We start from the raw sequence: 20,552 nt of genomic DNA, 5'->3' as shown, positions 1-20,552 counted from the left end.
AAATGAGAAGAGTTTGATGTTTGCGATTAAAAGTCCGTTTCTACTGCTTTTTCAACTTTGCTTTAATTCTCGTTAAAACTTTTTTTAATGGTTTTTAAAATTCCTGTATTACAGGTTTCATCAGCAGAATGGTTTGACTTACAAAAAGGGGAAAATGCAGCTTTAAAAGTTAGCTGTAGCAAACGACTGGTACGAGGGGACAAATGTGGTCTCGCTGAGTAACTAAAATTTTTCTTACAAATTTGACTTCCAAAGTACTTGATAAAACTCCAACTTTTTGAGCATTATAATTCTCTGAATCCCACATTATAGCAAACGACCAAGTTATTAAAAAGCTAGTTTTTTTAAGTTTTAAAAGTTTTTTTGGCACTATATAGTTCTGCTCTGAATACAGCTGATCATCTTTAAACCATATTTTCTCTTTAAGAACCATATACAAAGTCTGAGGCGGCCAAAGTAGGAATACAACAGAGAGAAAATAAATCCAGTTTTTTTTTTTAAAAAAGCATTTTTCACAGTTCCATCAGCTTCAAACAAAAAAATGATTTTACCCCACCTTCAAAAATGGGAGGCATTAAAATAGATGCAAATTCTGTATCATAAGTCACATTGTGATGCATCACAACAAAAAAAACTAGTAAAAATTACAATCCGGTTTGGTCTATGTACAAATCATACAGTTTAAAAACAGTCAAAATAGTTTCCTTCTATTTCTATCCCCTTCCCTCCCTCCTATCCCACCCCCCCACACCCGCCGCCCCCTCCATCCCATAATTAAATGCTGTTCTCTTAACCGAAGACGGGTCTGGATTTCCATTCAAGTCACTTCTTTTGCTGAATGTAGTTCATGCGTGTTCTTCCTGGTGGCACGATTGGAAATCGCTGGTTACTGTGGATCATGGGACCTGGAGAATGGCAATAACATGTTCAAAGTGCAGGAGCACTAACTTACAACAACAACTTTCATTTATATATATATATCATATATTGATATTTATACATGGGGTAGGATCCTGGAGTGCTTCAATGTTTATCTGGTTAAAAGTTGTGCTATTTCAGCTAATTTAAGAGGAAACATTTTTCTACTGGATTGTTTCATGGGTGTGAACACAACTCAAAACTCTGCAGATGCAAGCTAATTAATTTAAAAAGTGTGACTCGGTTTCTAGGCCAGCCTCGTAAATATCTTTAAATTAATTCAGGAATACAGCAACATATACCCGTAAACCATCAAATGTTACACTAGGTCCTGTGGGAAGCATAGTTATTATAATCTTCACAAAAAATAGTGCCTAAACCTGCTGAAGATGTCAATATGCCAAGAGTTACCTGATGTGATACAATTATTTTTTCGAGCACTCTTAAGATGAGGGATAACCATGTCCATCTTTTAGAAAGTGCTGTAACACACAGTCATCAGTTGTCTATTGATTCTTCAATCTATAGTTATTTGTTGTATTGTTTTCTTCATTCTTGTGGACGTGTTCCCAAAATTTATTCAGGATTGTAATTTTTCAACCTATACCACTATTTGTCAGGCTCAGACTGTGATACATTACAGGTCTTGGTGAGAATGGATTGTTTAAATGTGGTCCTATTTACTCAGTCCTACTTAGAATGTAACCAGAGGCTTGTCCACGTACATACTGCATAATCTGGTTGAGTGAGCGGTGCCCCTCTACCAATGGGAGTGGAAACAACATATTTCAGAATCTAACTCTATTTTGATGTGGCTTCTGAGAACGGTTATTGTGGACGGAAGAGGCAGAAACAGAACTGTACATAAATGCACTAAAATATAATTTCCAGTTCCCCAAATAAAACTTGAAAAACCAGAGGAAATGTACAGAGGGGAAGCTTTGCTGTGACATTTACTGCACATAGCTTTGCAATAGTTAATATAATTATGAACAAAATGGCTTGCTATGATTGGTACCTTGAGAATAGTAGGGTTTGTTCTGCTGAGGGTAGCTTGCATTTCCCTGCTGAATGAAGTTCTGAGGCATTCTGTAAGGCCACGGTGGTTGGAAATGAGGAAGAGGATGCCGTTCCCAAGCAATGGCGGGTGGGTTTAGTTTTGCAAACTGTCCCTGAAAATCTTGATCTATATTTCAGCAAGAGGAGGGAGGGCGAAACAGTGGGAGAAAACATTACATGTTAAAATGAACATTAAGCCTAGAGCTTCCCTTCATTTTCAAACTATTTAGCACAGAATTCGTCATCATATGTTTAAACTGTTTGTCTCAATGGAAAGTGACAACGCTACGTGGAAATGCTAATATTTAGTTCCACTCTACAACCATAACAAGTTAATGAAAACTTTTAAATGGATGTTTAATAAAAAAGAACTTCAATAGTTCTATGTTAATGAAAATAGTCAGATAAACTATCAATATACATTTAAGGAGTTCTATAGTTTAGGGTGAAGTGGTTCAAAGTGTCCCTTGTAGGATTTTTTTGTGCACTATTTACACAGCAATAATTTTTGATAAGGATATAGTTGGTGACTTACCTTATAAACGTTGACTGAAAGTGATCAAAAGTACAACATAACTATCTTACACTTTGAATTATGTTTTCAGCACCTGGGGTCAGTGATTCCCCCAAACATGCTCCAAGGAACGTTACCTTTTCAGAGAAAAGACAATTTTGGATTCCAAGAACGATCCCTCGAAACCAAAGTCGAGGGAATCCACTCAGCCGGCTCTGCCCTTCTGGCTACTACCCCCACCACCCCCCCACCACCCATCTCCTCTTCACACCCTGGCCCCATCCACCCCTCCCTCCACACCTTCGAACTTGTCTCACCCTCCTCTCTCATCACCACGTATGAAACTGACCACCTGCTCCCTTGACCCCATCCCTACCCCTCTCACCTTCCAGCTCCACCTCCTTGACTATCTATTCAGACAGCACAAAACTCTCCCTGTCCTCTGCACCATTCCCAACCCATTAAAAATATCTGCCATCATTCCTATTTTTAAAGACCCTCCCTGGACCCATCCCTGCTCTCACACTACCGCCCCATCTCCAACCTTCTTTTCCAAGGGCCTGGAATGAATCGGTGATTCCCAGCTTCACTCCTTCCTCTCCCGCCACTCCCTTCATGAACCCCTCCAATCAGGTTTCCATGTCGCCCACAGCACAGAAACAGCCCTGGTCAAAGTGACAAATGACATTCTGTCCATCTGCGACCAGGGCTCCCTCTGCCTCCTCATCTTCCTTGACTTCTCTGCTGCCTTCAACACAGTTGACCACTGCATCCATCTCCGCACCTCTCCTCTCACCTCAACCTTCATGGTTCTGTCCTTGACTGGTTCAGATCCTAACTCTCACACCATCTCCACCAACGATTTCTCCTCTAGCCTCGCACTGTCTCGTGCGGCGTTTCTCAGGGCTCTGGCCTTGGTCCCCTCCTCTTCAATATCTATATGACCTCTTGGTGACATCATCCGCAGTCATGGGATCAACTTTCACATGTATGCGGATGACACCCAACTCTATTTCTCTGCCTCCACCTTTGATTCCAAGATCACTGCTGTGCTGACAGAATGTCTGTCAGACATCAAGTCCTGGATGAGAGCGAACTTTTTCAGTTGAACATTAACAAGACCGAGGCTCTCCTGATTGGCTCCTGTCAGGGACTCCTCACCTCAGGCGCTGATAGCATCACCATCCAAGGAGGCACGCTACCTCCACTCAGCAGGCTCCAGACTGTTTCACACACCCCGCCTCTGCTGCCCCACTATTGGCGGGCGAGCTTTCAACCACTCTGCCCCCATCTCTGGAACTTCATCCCACTGTCCCTCCACCTCGCCCTTTGCCTTGCCTCTCTCAAGACCCTTCTCAAGACCTTCCTCTTCGACCGTGCCTTTGATTATTCTCCTTCCCCCCTGCCCTCCACCCTCCCTGATCCCGACCCCCAGCTCAGATCCAAAACACTGACTGTCCAGCGCCTTGGGACGCCCTCCCAACGTAAAGTCGCTATACAAATGTAATTGTGTTTGTTTGTGTGTGTAAAACCTGAAGTCTTTCAAGATCCACTTCTCCAGATTAAGTCAAAAGGGTTGTTTTAAAAAAAACTGCACTGGGACAAAGCTGCTGAAATACATAGTAAATAATGACCCTTATACTGTAGAAGACTGAGCAATAGTCACCTCTTAACCAGGTTTATCTCAAGTCGAACATTTCCAATGCCTGCTTCTGTTTCTGTATCACGTCCAAATACAAGTTGCATCTCTTCCAAACGTAGTTTATATTGTAGATCAAGTAGATCACTAATCCGCAGCAAATTCACACTTTAAAATTCATTTACTATTTCTGTCGAGTCACCACCTGAAGCCTTTTAGCCACACAATCAGATCACATCAGACATCCACTGACTTGGGTTTAAGTGCTATCGAGTTGGTGGGTAAAGACGACATGACTATGATCAAGCATGCAGGTTACAGAGTGTATTTTAGAAGATAAGTCATAAATTAAAATAAACTTAAAAAAAAGAAAGATACCTGAAGTTCCCAGAGTGCCATTGGCCACCAGTGAGTTGCGAGTCATGTGATTGTGCCACTGTCCATCGTGAGGAGTGCTGGAGATGCCCAGGGGCCTGGCAGCAGGCTGAGCAAAGATGATACTGGGATCATTGAGATTCATGCTGCTGGCATTAGCTGTGCTGCTGCTAGGCCTCATGGGGAAGGTGATGCTGGGGTGGTTACCAGGTGCAGAGTGAAGCACTTGAGGCCAAGAGTTAGTGGGCATTGGCACCGGGTGCTGTGGTTGGTGTGACTGAAGTAGCCCCAGGTTGTGCAGGCTGGAATACTGACCTGGGTGAGGCTGAGCGAATGATAACAAGGGCAGCGGAACCTGGTGGGGTGGTTGAGGAAGCGTCTGTGCAAGCTTATTTTGAGAAGCGGTCTGTTGGGTCTGTGTGTGGGGAATAGGAGCAGCTTGAGACGCATTTGCTAATTGCTGAGGCGTAGATTGAGGAGTATAAGGAGGCGTCTGATGTGGTTCGGACTGAAAATTAAAAGCAAAAAAGCGATAAAAAAAATTAAATTGCAGTAAACGGACTTCCGCTATGTGTAACATTCTCTTCCTAAACCAGGATTTCTGAGGAGCAGGAAGCAGGGTGTTTACGGAGCTGAAGAATGCAAATGATTGTTAAATGGTTTATATATAAACACACTATCAAACACAAACTACAGCTAACACTTTACCTACAGACATTTGTTTCATTCTGATTCTCCTTACCTCGCCTAATATTGTTAGTCTCAATAGTAATAAAATGTTTCTCTAGAGTTAGAGCAATGTTAAATTGTACAAATGGAAAGCTGTAAGAGTCGAGTGTTTGTTGTTGAAAACCTTGGTCAAATTTGAACATAGGATCTACCAATTACTGGAGGAAACTCTGTGAAAGTAATATATTTCTCATAAGGTCAAAGAAAATGACTTACACATTCTGAGGGCTGCCTGGTACGTGGCGGGTAGTCTTGATGGTGATGTCCTGAATGTGAAGTTGAAAGCTGGGAAACGGGGACTGACTGGGCATTACTCACACTCCGGATGTTCTGGGGAACTAGAGACAAAAACAAAATGGATGTTTCCAGTAAAAGTGAGTGAAAACAGCAGCAAATTAAAAGTGAATGACCCCAAATTAACAATAAGGTGCATTTGTAATAGTTAAACTTATTTAGCTGCTTCGTCGATCTACACTAGTGCAAACTCCAATAACAAAAACAAACAGTGAGTAAACGTTTAAGCAACAAATAACAAAACAGCTAAATAAATTCAACAATACCAATAATGGGCTGCTTAAAGGACCAGACTTTGGATTTTTCTCCTCCAATGTGAAGCAGTGTCTGATCTCAGTCTGGCACCTCCACACGGTGGCACAATTGAGCTGAGAAACTGGTCACGTACAGAACAACTTATGTTAACCAATGTTCTAGGTTATCCACTTGAGCTCCACCACAGTACACCACCCGCTTGCCCAAAATGATCATCTTTTTAGTGATTGGGCGTATAGTAACTTTAATGCACAGCTGACCATTCTGAATTGCTTTTGCACATTTTAAAAAAAACTTTTCTATAATTTCTGCCACTTTTGCTAAACGTCTAATAAGGACTCTAATTTGCTGTGATCACTGGGTAATGTGGTATAGAAAGAGGAGGCTGATTGGCTCTCTAGTCTGGATTCAGCCACCCAATCTACACTGGAGGATCAGTAGACTCTCAGTCAGTGGTGCCATCATACCACACTAGGAACCCATGAAAAACAGATGTTGGCCAGGAATTTGGTTTCCAATTACTATCATCCCACACTGACGAGGACAGTGGTAGGCTCCGCCACAATTGTTCCTGTGATTGAATCCTTTATCAACATTCACTCTCTAGGCTGTCAGGCCAAGAATGGCCACTAGCAGTGAAGTACTGGGGGAATGAGAGTGCCACAGGGAAGGATAAGGACAAAACTAAATCAAAAAGTTGGAGTAAAGAAAAACTGTTAGTGATCTGGTAACTTTTATTAGTAATCAAACCTATCAAGAAAATTGGTCCATATTAAACAACTATGTTTAATTCCCTTACCAAAGTACTTATAATATTTACTTTTGATATAGTGCCTTGTCATGTCCTCTAGACGTCTCAAAGCGCTTCACAGAATATACTATAAAGTGTTACTATAAATTAACTGTATATGTGTGGCAGCCAATTGCACGCAGCAGTGTCCCACAAACAGTCATGGATTAAGATGCCAAAGCATTATCTAAAAATTTTTTTTTTTGGGGTATTATCCACGGAAAAGCGATCCGTCAATCAACTAACAACCGGGTTCCTACTTACTGTTAGGGAAGCAGAGGCGTGTGGATTAAGGAAACTTGCCCAACATTTCACCCTGCCAGGAATAGAACCCAGGTCTTTCGCTAGCGAACACTCTAATCACTGCTTTCTTAGATATTAAAATAAACATTTACTGAATTGAATTTGAAGAGATCCTTCTCTCTGGTATTGTTCACACTCCTGGGCCTATTAACTATCATATTTGCTTCACTGCACCACTCAATGGAACCTGCAATCGGATTTAATATAAAACCTCTGCAGGCAAAAGGTGAAAACGGGTTCTGCAAATTCTTTTGAATCTTGCTCCACCGTGAAGGTACACACACACACACTGTTCTCTATCCAAGAAGAACAGCAAGCCGTCTTTCCTGAAAAGCCTCTTCAATTTCTAGAAGTGCACTTTGAGGTTCCCAGCATCACTGCAGTGACACACAGTGCCCCTTCTGACCTTTGCTGACTGTACAGCCAAGATTGGGAAACACAGCAAGCCGGAGAATCACAGGCACAATGCCCCCCCCCACGCCCACACTCCCCTCTTAGTAACCAGGTAAATTCTTGTTTCCTGGACATAACAAGCAATTTTTTTTAAACTCGTGGAGCCAATTTTATAATTAATTTGGTATACGCACAAAATCAGGCAATACAACACTTGAGACTTTTAGAAGGTAATTGATCTACACCAGTGCAAACTCCAATAACAAAAACAAACAGTGAGTAAATGTTTAAGCCGCTATGCAAATGGGTAAGTTGGTCTCTCTCTCACCCTCCTCCCAGAATAGATTACTTGTGTTACCGGGCACATTGCTGTTCCTGAGACGAGTTGTTCTAAATTCTGGACAGTCTCTTCTCATGTGACCAGTGTCACCGCAGATAAAACATCGCTTTTCTCTTGGTTCCCTCTCTTCCTCTTTGGAATCCTTCTCCTCGTCTTTCTCATTTTCTTTTTTCTTCATTCTAAATGCAATGTACAGTTTAACATCATAATCCTTGAATTTAAGGAACAAGAGAAAGGCAGTTAGCTTCTAGTCAAAACTGCTTCTTACCTCCTTCGCTTTGGACAATCTTTCATGTAATGCCCAATTTTCCCACATATCCGGCAACATCTATCATTGGGTGCCAACTCCCCGTCAGTCAGTACTTTTGAGTCGAAGAAGTAATCCTTAAAAAAACACAACTTACACATAGAATCTTCCATCAATGTAAACAAAACTGCTACACACATTGTGAAAAGCTAATGTTCACTCAGCAACAAAAACTAATAAGTTGTTAGTCCTTCCTTGAACACAAATATTTTCTGGTATTTTTCCTTATCCTTTCTTTACATTTTAATAATAATAATAATAATCCTTGCATTCGATATAGCGCTTTTCACGTCGGAAGGACGTCCCAAAGTGCTTCACAGAACACACTGTAAAGTGAATTAACTGTATATTTGTGGGCGAACGCGGCAGCCAATTGCGCACAGCAATGTCCCACAAACAGTCGTAGATTGAAAATGACCAATTTACTATTGTTTTTGGTTTTGGAGGGATTATTATTAGGCTCTGTGTGGAGTAAGGAAACTTGCCCGAGGTTTCGCCCTGACCCCCCGGGGATTGAATCAGGTCTCTCACTTGCAAAGCGAGTGCTCTAACCACTGAGCTACAGGACTCCACATTTTAATCTAACCTGGAAGACATCATCTACTACCTCCAATCACCATTACACCCACTAGTCACTGCTGACTGTTTGTTAAATAAAGAAACAGCCCAAGAGTAAAATAATAATAAATTAATGTACCGTTTCCATGCCAGGATGTGGGTACACCGGGGTACCAAAGAGTTTGCGTCCGTTTATAAAAGCTTTCATAATAAAATTGGTCACTATAAAGAGAACAAAATGTGTTACAGCTGAAACAATGCTTTTTGAGTTTAAAACAATTTCTCAATCGTCTGAAATTAAATGGGACTTACTTTTCCTCGAGACACCGGCACCAAGATTGTGATTCAAATCGAAAGGATCTGGAAAACAAATTAACATTATTGTAGCTCGCTCAGGTTTAAGATTATCCAATGAGCCAAGTCACTAGAATTGGCACAAGTGTAAGATGAACAAAACAGAGTTAGGGACGTGAATTAGCAGCAATATGGGCATTGGAGACACAAGGAACAGTTGGAGGGACATCCTGCAATTCAGTGGAACATAAATTTATACAGAGTGAAATGACAAATTAACAGCTGAGGGAATAGATTAAATACCTTCGATTGCTATACATTTTGAAGTCCATTGTTTTTCGAATGTTGTTAAAAGTTTCTTCTGTCTGATGCTGATGACATGCTCCTTGAAATCAAATTCTTCAGTGTAGAACCTCAACAGGCCTAACCAAAGCTCACCCACTGATTCCCTGTTCTTTTGAAGCTCGGGCAATCTTTTCTTCTGCAATGAAAGATTAAAGCGGGCAGAAAGAGGTATTCACAACTATAACCGGGGTCCAATCACAATCAGCAGCGAAATAAGGTATTCGGAGCAAATTAACTCAGTAATACAAGTTCTGAAAGAGCAAGAGCGATCTTTAAGTGGAGGAGAGAGCAAGAGAAAGTAGAAACACTTCTAACCGATATCTAGTGTTAGGTTTATAATAATATCAAAAAAGCCAATAATTTGGTCAAAACACTTTTAAAGGATCATTTGTGAGCAGAGTTGGAATAGATTTATACAACACGGTGTGAATCAAATAATGGTCATTTGATTCTACCCCCCTAACCTTGCCCTCCACCTCTCCTGATCCCAACCCCCAGCTTGGGTCCAAATCCCTGACTGTCCAGCGCCTTGGGATGTCCTCCTGCCATGAAAGGCTCTATACAAAGGTAACTTGTTGTCAATGCCAGGTGCTCAGTTTCTTTGTGCAGTTGACAGCTTGCAACTACTATAACTGCAACATCATTGAGCTGATATGGGTGATAAATAATTAGATTTACCAGTTCATCAACATCCTCAAAGAAGAAGGCGTTCCACCCATCGACCATTCTCTGTGGCATCTCTTTTCCATCAAAAATCTGTGAGAGCAAACACAAAATTGGGTTTGAAAAGCTCACTGAGGGGAGTGGTGTAACAAGGTAGGAGGGGAGGACTATGAGTAGAGTGAAGAAATCTACTTGGTTTTGATAGTGGAGTCCTGTAGCTCAGTGGTTAGAGCACTCGCTTTGCAAGCGAGAGACCTGAGTTCAATCCCAGGCAGAGGGCGAAACCTCGGGCAAGTTTCCTTACTCCACACAGAGCCTAATAATAATCCCTCCAAAACCAAAAACAATAATAAATTGGTCATTTTCAATCTACGACTGTTTGTGGGACATTGCTGTGCGCAATTGGCTGCCACGTTCGCCCACAAATATACAGTCAATTCACTTTACAGTGTGTTCTGTGAAGCACTTTGGGACGTCCTCCCGACGTGAAAAGCGCTATATCAAATGCGAGGATTATTATTATTATTACTATTATAGGAAACCAAATGGGACTCCGGTGAATGTACAACTGAGGCGTTTATACACACACTAGAAGTGTACACTCTCACCTCCTGGAGGACAGGGATGACAGGTGGCTTTCTCTGCTGCAGGAAGTACAGCACCATAAGGACATAGGCATAGGAGGACAGGCTTCCTCTTGAGGCATCGCCAATATCACAACGCTACAAAAATAAAGACATATTTTTCTGTTAAGAAGATTACTGAAGAAAACCAAAAATTCAGGACCACTTTTGCTCATAAAGATATCACATGTTAAATAGGAGAAATTATCAATAAAGATGGTACTTCCTTACTCTCTTTTCAGCGCAATAAGTAAATTCATATAAATTAAAACTTTTTTCCTTTCCAACCTACTTATTATTGTAAATCCTGTATTTTGGGCTAACATTGGCAAGACAGGAGGAAGATTAGACAATTAAATTTACTGAAATCAGAAATGAGACAATTTACTAAAATCAGAAAGAAGTAATCAAAAACATAAGCTACATCAACTACTGCAGTTTCACAAATAGCGGAGCGAGTCACGGTAAGTTACCCCCCGGTCATATGTGAGTTAAAATGTATAAGTGTATTGAAGTTTTAGGATAAATCTATGAAAAGCATTTTTGAAGCGATTAATTGACTGAGATGAGTTACCTTGGCAAACACCTTCATGGTGTATCCTAGATATTTCACTCTGGGATCTATTGCAGCATAGGTTGCCAACATCCTTGTATTATGTTGCGCCTGTTTTTTTTTAAGAAAAAGTTATCTAACAGTTCCACATACACCTCAGATTGATTACCACAAATCATACCAAGATTAAACAAAATGAAAATGTTCGATTTATGAAGTAAACACTTCATTTTTTAAGTAATTGCCAAAATGACAAGCATCAGATATCTCTACACTTTTACATTGAAAATCACAGGACACTTACCAAAGTGTTGTACAAGCTGATATCACCTTCCAATCCACTATGCCGGTGTTCAAATTTTACAATAGGCACTTTGGCTGTGGTTATGGGCAAAATGTTTCTCAAGCCTAATAAAATAGAAGATTCCGGTTGCAAAAAGTGCTGAATACAAATGCGGTACACTCATTTTCTTATTTTTACTGCAAAACTCAATATCTGTGAGATAACATAAAATTAACATTGAAAAGCAGACCCAAGGATTCGCCTTCACACAAAGTCAAAACAAGGCTGCAATAAAACCCAAATGGCTTCACTAAACTATTGAAGGAATCTACAAGTTTGTCAAAAAGTTCTGACCCAAAACAATCTCTTACCTGGATGCTTCTTGAGAACTTTTGCTAGTCCTTCAATTATTTCTTTACAATTAAGTTTCTGTAAGAAGTAGTGTACATTTAAGGTGAGTGAAATGAGCTTTTATCAAGAGAATCTAGATAATCTTCACTGATAACAACAAATTCCCATTCCAAACTCATCAGGACAAACCCGTACGTTTAAGGTTAACAAACACCTGATTTCTCTATTCTGTGCATATTCAAAATGCAAAAAAAACAAATGTTTGTTGAATTCAGTGCAAGGACGTTAGAAACGGGTTTTCTGCTCCAAATCACAAAATAGTCTTGAGTTTGTATTTTAATGTTACTAAAGAGTTAGATACATGACTGGCTTTGGAAATCACATTAAAATATTGATCATTGAAGAAATAATGAGTATTGTATAAGAAAATGAACAGGTTACTTTCCAGAGTTTAACAAGCTTTCCAATAGTCTGTTCACAAGGAAAATCTCTCACCTCTGCCGTTTCATGTCCTTCCAAAGTCATACAGATGTCCAGGTCGCTGTCATGAAACCCAAATCCATTCTTTGATGATCCAAACAAACATAATCTGGCCTTGTCTACATTCAGCAAAACATGGTGAAAATGATATTTAACATGGTTGCATTTCAGCAACGCAGAAACAGAAGACATCAGTGCACACATTGCTTTCTCCCTTTTACAATAGAAGTCTCGAATATAATCCTTATAATAATAATAATAATAATCCTTGCATTTGATATAGCGCTTTTCACATCAGGAGGACGTCCCAAAGCGCTTCACAGAACACACTGTAAAGTGAATTGACTGTATATTTGTGGGCGAACGCGGCAGCCAATTGCGCACAGCAATGTCCCACAAACAGTCATAGATTGAAAATGACCAGTTTAATTATTGTTTTTAGTTTTGGAGGGATTATTATTAGGCTCTGTGTGGAGTAAGGAAACTTGCCCAAGGTTTCGCCCTCTGCCTGGAATTGAACTCAGGTCTCTCACTTGCAAAGCGAGTGCTCTAACCACTGAGCTACAGGACTCCACACTCCTTGTATTTGATGTAGCATCTCATTTTTTCAAGATGTCTCAAAGAACTTAATGCATCTACTCTGTGAAGTGTAACACACAGCAATGTCCTTCATGCAATCATGAAGTGATTATCCTCCTCCACCACCCTGTCCTTGAGTGGTTTAGGTCGTACCTCTCCCACCGTCTTCATTTTGTTTCCACAAACGGCTTTTCCTCCCCCCCCCACCCCCGCACTGTCTCGTGCTGTGTCCCTCAGGGCTCTGTCCTCGGTCCCCTCCTCTTCACCCTCTATATGCTCCCCTTTTGGTGACATCATCCGCAGACATGGGGTTAACTTCCACATGTATGCGGATGACACCCAACTCTACCTTTCCTCCTCTACTCTCAACTCCACGACCCCCGATGTCCTGACAGCTGTCTGTCTGACATCGAGTCCTGGACGAGAGACAACTTTCTTCAGTTCAACGTGCGCAAAACCGAGGCCCTCCTGATTGGCTCACGTCAGCGCCTCCGCATCTCAGGCGCTGACAGCATCAGCATCCAAGGCCGCACTCTCCACCTCTCAAAGCCATCAGGAACCTCGGGGTTCTGTTCGACCCTGAGCTGTCCTTTCTTCCTCATTCCGCTCCACAACTGGCACCACCTTCCATCACCTCCGGAACATCGCCAGACTACGGCACTACCTCACCCCTCACGCGGCTGAAACCCTGGTTCACGCCTTTGTCACCTCAAGGCTGGACTATGGGAACTCTCTCCTCGTCGGCCTTCCCGGCCCTCCCTCCACACTGCAGGTCATTCAGAACTCTGCAGCTCGTGTACTGTTCCGCACCAGACACCGCGACCACATCACTCCCACCCTCGCCCTCACCCTCACTCGCCTCCACTGGCTCCCCATCCCCCAGAGGATCGAATTCAAGATCCTCATCCTCACCCACAAGGCCATTCACGGCCTCGCTCCCTCCTACCTCTCCGACCCGACCTACTATCCCCTTACTTACCTGCCTGTACCCTCCGTTCCTCTGGCTCCGGTCTGCTCCACATCCCCCGCCCTAACATCGGTGGCCTTCAGCCTCTCAGCCCCGAGGCTCTGGAACTCCATCCCCAGTGCCTTCGCCGCTTCCTCCCTTTCCTCCTTCAGGGCCGGTCTCAAGACCTTTCTCTTTGACTGTGCCTTCAGCTCTGATCTCGACTCTCTACCCCCTCCTCGCTCCCTCCCTTCCCTCCCCTCACCCTGACCATTTACCCCCTCCTCGCTCCCTCCCCTCACCCTGACCATTTCCCCCCTGCTCGGGTCCCGACCCAACTGTCCAGTGCCTTGGGACGTCCTCCCGACGTGAAAGGCCCTCTATAAATGAAATCTTGTTGTTGTTGTTGTTGAATAACCAATTTTATCTGAGGGATAACTGTTACCATTGTAGAATTTCAAATATATAATTTAAACAAATCATCCTCCAACCAGCAAGATATTCCTGAAATGCGCCACCTCAGGGATATTTGTAATAAAATAGGTTTCCAAACAAATGAAATCTGCTTTACATTTATATTGATCAAGTCTAATTTGGAGGGCATCAAGAGATCCATACTTTCATAGATCAAACTCAGGTGAACACAATGTTTTTTCCTGAATTAATTCAATATCACTGATAAGCAGATTTCTAGCATTGTAGCCAAACCACGCTTTAGCAGGAGCCACTTGAGAAAAGTTCATAGGAAGCGCTATGTATGTATTTGTGCATATGTAAGTGCATGTTCATTCATTCTCCAGGGCTGACATCCCTCACCAAAATCCCCAAATTTGTTCTATTTAATTCATTTTCTTTGATCTTTATATTTCCTGCTCCGAATTTATATTGCCAGCTTGAATTACAGGCAGATGATCCACTCCCAGGCTAGAACATATGAGATGGACGTCAGGAGAACTAACCCGTGGTGAAACGCTCAAAGTTTTTACTTCGCTCCATGATGAAATGCCAGGTGTCCATTTGGAGCCACCCTCAAGTCACGGCTAAGACAACTTTTATCAAGTATAGAAACCTTGACTGTAAAGGACCAGTGTGTGATCTAGCCACTTACCATCAATTTCTTTACGAATAAATCTTTCCAACCTTTGTAAGATTTGTTCTCTATCCAGCTCCTCAAAAGGATGCGGTGAACGTTCATCTAAAAAAAGCATTTAACATACACATCACTTCATTCATTTTGTCTTAAACCGAGTCTCAATTTGCCCTTTCTCCCCACATTACTTATAAAGAATCGTCTTCCAAACTGAAATTAAGATTATCCACAATTCTGCGCAATCTTAACATTTTTAAGACAAAATGTGTGTGTGTGTGTTTTTTTTTTTACAGACTATGAATGGGTGACATGTTGGACTAAAAATGGTGGCACTATTGTGCTTTTGAAGCCAGCTTCCAGTCAATAAATCAATGTTTTGGAAAATATTAATAATAACTCTTGCATTTGATATTGCACCTTACACCTTGAAATGCTTCAATGAGCTTCACGGTTAATTTGTTGCTTTAACTCCATAATAATAGGATTATAGTATTCCAAATTATAAATATGATGAGATGATACATACCATAACATTTCGTACAGACTAGATTAAGAATGTGCTTAAATCTATCTGTCATAGGTGGTAAGGGTTTCAAATCAATCTTCTTGAAATCCTCTGGGCAGTCATTCTTTGAATGTCCATCTCGCTTGCAGATGCTGCACACAATGGTGGGGGGCTGAAGAATAGAGGAAAGGTTGATTCACTTCATATAACTAACCAGTAGGTTGTTAGTCTTGAGAGCCACACCACGATTTACACACATGACCCACCATGGTGTTTGTGATGGAACATGGCTGTGTGCATCGTCATATTATTATTAGAATAAGATTATTATAATAATAATAATAATAATAATAATCCTTGCATTTGATATAGCGCTTTTCACGTCGGGAGGACGTCCCAAAGCGCTTCACAGATCACATTGTAAAGTGAATTGACTGTATACTTGTGGGCGAACGCGGCAGCCAATTGCGCACAGCAATGTCCCACAAACAGTCGTAGATTGAAAATGACCAATTTATTATTGTTTTTTTTTTGGAGGGATTATTATTAGGCTCTGTGTGGAGTAAGGAAACTTGCCCAAGGTTTCGCCCTCTGCCTGGAATTGAACTCAGGTCTCTCACTTGCAAAGCGAGTGCTCTAACCACTGAGCTACAGGACTCCACTATTGGATACAATAGTAATAATCCTTGCATTTGATATAGCGCTTTTCACGTCTTCTCGACGTCTCAAAGCGCTTCACAAAATAGACTGCAAAGTGAACTGACTGTATATTTGTGGGCGAAAATATTGAGGACTCTGAATTCTCTCTGCAATCGGAGTTCTCAATGTCAGCCAAGTCATCCATTTCCAGGTATCTCCCCACAGAGATGGAGAAAACTGGAGAAAGCCAACCTGAGAGTTGATGTCAGAACAGAATATCCCACCTCAACTGTGGCTCATACACAGATAGTCGACAAAACATACATAAAGAGGAGACTTGGTCTTTGGAAAATATCTAGGTTACTTTTGGTAGTGTACTCCAGAACAGTGGGTGTTAGTGCACTGGAGACCAATGGTGGGACAGTGAATCCTGCACGTAAAGTTCACACTATCAACAAGGCCCAGAAATGTCACAAAGGATATTCTTCATAAACTTAAGACAGTGCCATATGGTGTCCATATGGACAATGTTTGTTTAAAATTTACTAAAACTTCAAGGTGAAATGTTAGGGGTGACAGAGCCCCCCCCCAACCCTCCACCCACCGACATTGAGAATTCTCCTCTCAGTTTTAGCAAAAGCAAAGTGAGAGAGTAACTAACTATACACTTTAAATGTTGATATCTCAGATCACAAGAACTTGCCTTTCCATTTGTTAAGATGTTTTTGTCAAAGACATAATGCAGTTCTTCTGTGTCTGATGCTTTCTCATAGTCATCTGTAACCAGGGAGTTAGGAAGCTCTGTTTTTTCTCTTGATGTTGTGCAAGTCTGTGAGGTAGTTGGAACACAACTGGCCGTGCAATGTGTTCCTGGTGAACGGTGTACTCCTAGTTTGCAGCTATCTTTATTTCCAGACTGGAACCTGGCTGCTGGCATCACATTTGCCACACTGTTGTGCCCATGTCCTGATGTGTTCATGTCTACTGTTAAACAACTCTCTTGAGAACCTGATGATGCCTGTCTTCTGTTGGATTGCTGCGCTGGGTCACAGATGGACAACTTTTCTGTGGAATCTCTTGCAGAGCTGCCCATCTCTGCTTTTCCCATTTTGCATTTAATGGAGTCGGCTGTGTATCCACAAGTGGAAGGTGAAGAACTCTTTACTGTCAAGCAATCCAAACCTTTTGTAACACTCGCAATAGATGCACAGCTTGAACCGGCAGACTGTAATGTTCCACAATCACTAATTCCATTCGTTATCTCTCCCGCTGAGGAAGACTTTTTAACAGCTCTCTCAGCTCCAGCCCCTCTTTGTGGCAGACAACAATTCATGACCCGTTCCTCAGCTTTTGCTGGCTTATTATTGACAACTTTCCCTTTTTTTCGAAGATCTGCTTTTAATTTGATTCCATCTTTAGTTTGAGGAGAGGCAAAATATTTATACGCAGTTCTAAATCGCTCCAGTATATATTCAAACACCATCTGGCTGTTCAAACTCCGAGCAACATTTCTCTTTAGTGCAAAAGGGTCTGTTTAAAAAAAAAACACCGTAATCAATATTTTTGCTTTAACCCAAAGTATATCTGAATAGAAAACGTGTTTTATGTTCAGTGATGCTATTATGCATTTGTAAAGCAGGTTTTCAAAACATAGAAACGGGAGGAGGCCATTCAGCCCCTGGAGCCTGTTCCCCATTCTATAAGATCATAGCTGATCTGTACCTCAAACCCAATTACCCACTTTGGACCCATATCCCTTCATACCCTGACCTAGCAAACATCTATCGAACTCAGTCTGGACTGAATTAAGTGGCGAGCATCACACCCCACTACCTCATGTACATCATGTGTGAAGTCAGGTCTGATAAAGACCCTTTGGAGGGATTGAGGAATCAGATCAAAATTTCAGTGCAAATTATTTTTGCTGCAGATGTATCTAGATAACCATTCAGCTGGTGAGGGAGGGGGAAAAAAACTAATCGCTAGGAAAAGAAACAGGAAGACCGTGGTGATTACTACGTTCCATTAATTTCTGGAAACTGGCTTTGAAAACATCTTGGACAAACAGTCAATTGGAAGGAATAACAGACAGCACATAAGGGCTCGTATTTGGCACAAAGTGACAAAAATCTCACTGGTGTAGTCAGAAGGTTCCAGATTAAAGCACATTGTTGGATGATTACGATACTCTGCATGGTAAACCCAAATGAAAGCTTCCCATTCCCTCGCATTTTACTAATTTCTGGACAGTTAACTTAAACGAAACCATGCATATGGTGCACTCTCTTAAGCAAGGTGGTAGATACTCAGCTGAACAAGAAAAAAATTAACTTTCCCTCTGCTTAACATTTGTACAGTCTTTGAACAATCATTTGTTCACCTCACCCTCAATGGCTATTCTCCTTTTCGGCCAGTTTTTATGCTCTCTCGATACAAGATCTTTTACCCGTATACAGATGACGTATTCTTCCAATGCAAATTCCAGTGTATAAAATTTCAATAATTCTAGCCAGAGCTGTCCCAGAGAAACCTGATGCGATGAACCAAACGTCAACGGAGCCTTAAAAAAAGATTGCAAACAGATGATTTATGAAAAATCTTCCAAAGTCTATGTACTTTAGAAAAGACAACACATCAGAAAACACTCGCTATAACAGAGAGAGAACAATCCCCTTTGAGGAAAGAGTAATTACTGTTTATCTTATAGCAACGTTCCGATGAACAGTCCAAACAGGAATATCCCCAAACTATGTTTAAAACAGATGCAAAACTGCACGTGAGAACATCTACAAAAAAAAGCAATATACATCACTTACTTTGCCACGTTTTTCTTTCATTAAATTACTTTGGTTGTTAGATTCAGAACTGTCCATTTTCTTGTTTGAAGATTTTCTGTGATCAATTTTATTTGCACTTTTGCCTTCTCCATTGTTTGCATTTTTTGTGTCCCCAGAATTGCCAGGTCTGTGTTCCCACAACACGTACTCAGAGTGCTGTATTCCCTTCAGGTGGTACTCATCAAGTTTCTTCATGTCAAAGCCTTCGATCTAAGATAGCAAAAAAGGCAAATAAACTTTGTCCAGAAGCTCACAAATTATTCAAAAACACAATTAATGGCATTTCGTACTAAGATTTGGTCTGTGAATAGCAGGGCAGCAAAATTATGTTGAGATTAGCATCACATAAGTAAAGTTAAACATTCTGAGGGAGTTTTGATAAGGCAAACAGAGAGAAGATATTTACACTGGTCAGTGAGATGGTAAGTAGTGTATAAATTAAGACTGCCAAAAAAAGGAGAGGTTAGAAAAATCTTTTACACAGAGGTTTATCAGTACATGGAATGCCGTACTGAAAAGGTGGGTGAAGCAAAATTCATAATAGCCTTTTTTAAAAGGGAATAAGTTAAACATTTCAAAAAGGAGCGCGGGTAAAAGAGTGTGGGGCTAAACTAGGTGCACAGGCACAATGGGCTGAATGTCCATCTTCTGGGCTGAAAAACGTTCTGAAACAATGTAAAGAAACAGTAAATATATCTGCTGCTACAACCCAAGAGAGTAGTAAATACTATGTGTGACTTGATCATTTTGAAGCTCGTTACACTTCAAATTGGAAAGCAAAAGATGACAAGAGGTGCGTACACATTAAAAGGAGACGCCATGCAGAGAAAACAAAAACATGCAGATCCTCACCCATGTCCCCAAGTAGGCAGGCAAAAGGGGCTCCTGTCTTTGTTGAAGAAAGAAGATAACCATCAATGCAAATGAATAGGAGGGAACGCCACCTTCTGCTTGGTAATCTATGTGACACACCTAAACAGGAGAAATTGATTCAAAGTTAGATAGCCAATTTAATGCATAGCACATTATGAGCTGAAATTTTCATTCTCTTAATTTACTGATAAAAGATTGCACGTTGCATTGTGCCCAAACCAAAAACATTAATCAATTAAAGAAATTAGATTTTGAGTCAGATATTAACTACAAATCTGTTTTGTTGCGCTTGACGTGACCCACATACACATTTGCTGCGTTGCATGTTTCCCAATAAATCAACAAGACCCATGAGGGAGATTTGGCCCAAACACACATACATAAACTTCTGTCCTGATGACAAACCTACAAGTAAATCAAAGCTAAAAATCTACATCAAAATTTAGAGAAAGAACCAAACACTCGTGAGCCCCAGTTGGCCTGAATTTGCTCACTGATCCGGGTCAGGTTGCTGGTTGCGAGGTGAACAAATATGTGTACTTCAAGATAATAGCCTTATCTTTAGCCGTGTAGGACAATTAGTTTAAAATATGAACTTCAATTATAATGACATTCAGTTAGCAGGCTGTAAATCCCAAGTATGTCTTGGTCAACTTTTAAAAAAAAAAAAAATAACATGCATACAACTCTGAGAAATATTGAAAAATTCTCAAATTCTAACGTGTTTAAAGATCAAACCATTTCACCCAGAAAGTACAACGTACCCTTGCCCAGTATCGAAATGCTAGGACGAGTGGGATCAGTCTAGGCTCCAGGTGAACTAGTCCCGCCAGTAGGTTAGTAGTTAGATAGGCCACATCATTTCCAGCACTGATTTTACAGATCAGACCACTGTAACCAATAGAGAAAGAGAAGCTTATTCTATTAAAATAAGGATTTCCAATACTATACTCCAACATAAGAACCAAACTTTCATAGCCATTTGGGCAAAAAATAAAAATTCCAATAATTAATTTT

The 20,552-nt window shown here is 41.0% G+C and overlaps 1 protein-coding gene across 1 annotated transcript in view; it reads right to left on the bottom strand.

The window, feature by feature from the left end:
• Window positions 1-66: 66 nt before the first annotated feature.
• Window positions 67-20,552, bottom strand: part of tut4 (terminal uridylyl transferase 4) — a 36,765-nt gene continuing 16,279 nt past the window's right edge. Inside the window, exons 10-31 of the mRNA XM_042335972.1 lie at window positions 20,300-20,426; window positions 19,515-19,634; window positions 18,642-18,872; window positions 18,211-18,385; window positions 16,529-17,355; window positions 15,208-15,358; window positions 14,700-14,786; window positions 12,082-12,185; window positions 11,607-11,664; window positions 11,257-11,360; window positions 10,974-11,063; window positions 10,385-10,498; window positions 9,792-9,869; window positions 9,072-9,249; window positions 8,787-8,834; window positions 8,614-8,696; window positions 7,878-7,993; window positions 7,628-7,788; window positions 5,451-5,572; window positions 4,509-5,013; window positions 1,937-2,104; window positions 67-905 (exon numbers count right to left, since the gene is read on the bottom strand). Of these exons, the coding sequence (XP_042191906.1) occupies window positions 823-905; window positions 1,937-2,104; window positions 4,509-5,013; window positions 5,451-5,572; window positions 7,628-7,788; window positions 7,878-7,993; window positions 8,614-8,696; window positions 8,787-8,834; window positions 9,072-9,249; window positions 9,792-9,869; window positions 10,385-10,498; window positions 10,974-11,063; window positions 11,257-11,360; window positions 11,607-11,664; window positions 12,082-12,185; window positions 14,700-14,786; window positions 15,208-15,358; window positions 16,529-17,355; window positions 18,211-18,385; window positions 18,642-18,872; window positions 19,515-19,634; window positions 20,300-20,426 (3,730 nt within the window). The 3' untranslated portion in view covers window positions 67-822. The remainder of the gene's footprint in view (window positions 906-1,936; window positions 2,105-4,508; window positions 5,014-5,450; window positions 5,573-7,627; window positions 7,789-7,877; window positions 7,994-8,613; window positions 8,697-8,786; window positions 8,835-9,071; window positions 9,250-9,791; window positions 9,870-10,384; window positions 10,499-10,973; window positions 11,064-11,256; window positions 11,361-11,606; window positions 11,665-12,081; window positions 12,186-14,699; window positions 14,787-15,207; window positions 15,359-16,528; window positions 17,356-18,210; window positions 18,386-18,641; window positions 18,873-19,514; window positions 19,635-20,299; window positions 20,427-20,552) is intronic.

This window comes from Callorhinchus milii, unplaced genomic scaffold (assembly GCF_018977255.1).
Source record: "Callorhinchus milii isolate IMCB2004 unplaced genomic scaffold, IMCB_Cmil_1.0 Scaffold5, whole genome shotgun sequence".
NCBI lineage: Eukaryota > Metazoa > Chordata > Chondrichthyes > Chimaeriformes > Callorhinchidae > Callorhinchus > Callorhinchus milii.
This window is presented reverse-complemented; position numbering and strand designations above follow the sequence as displayed.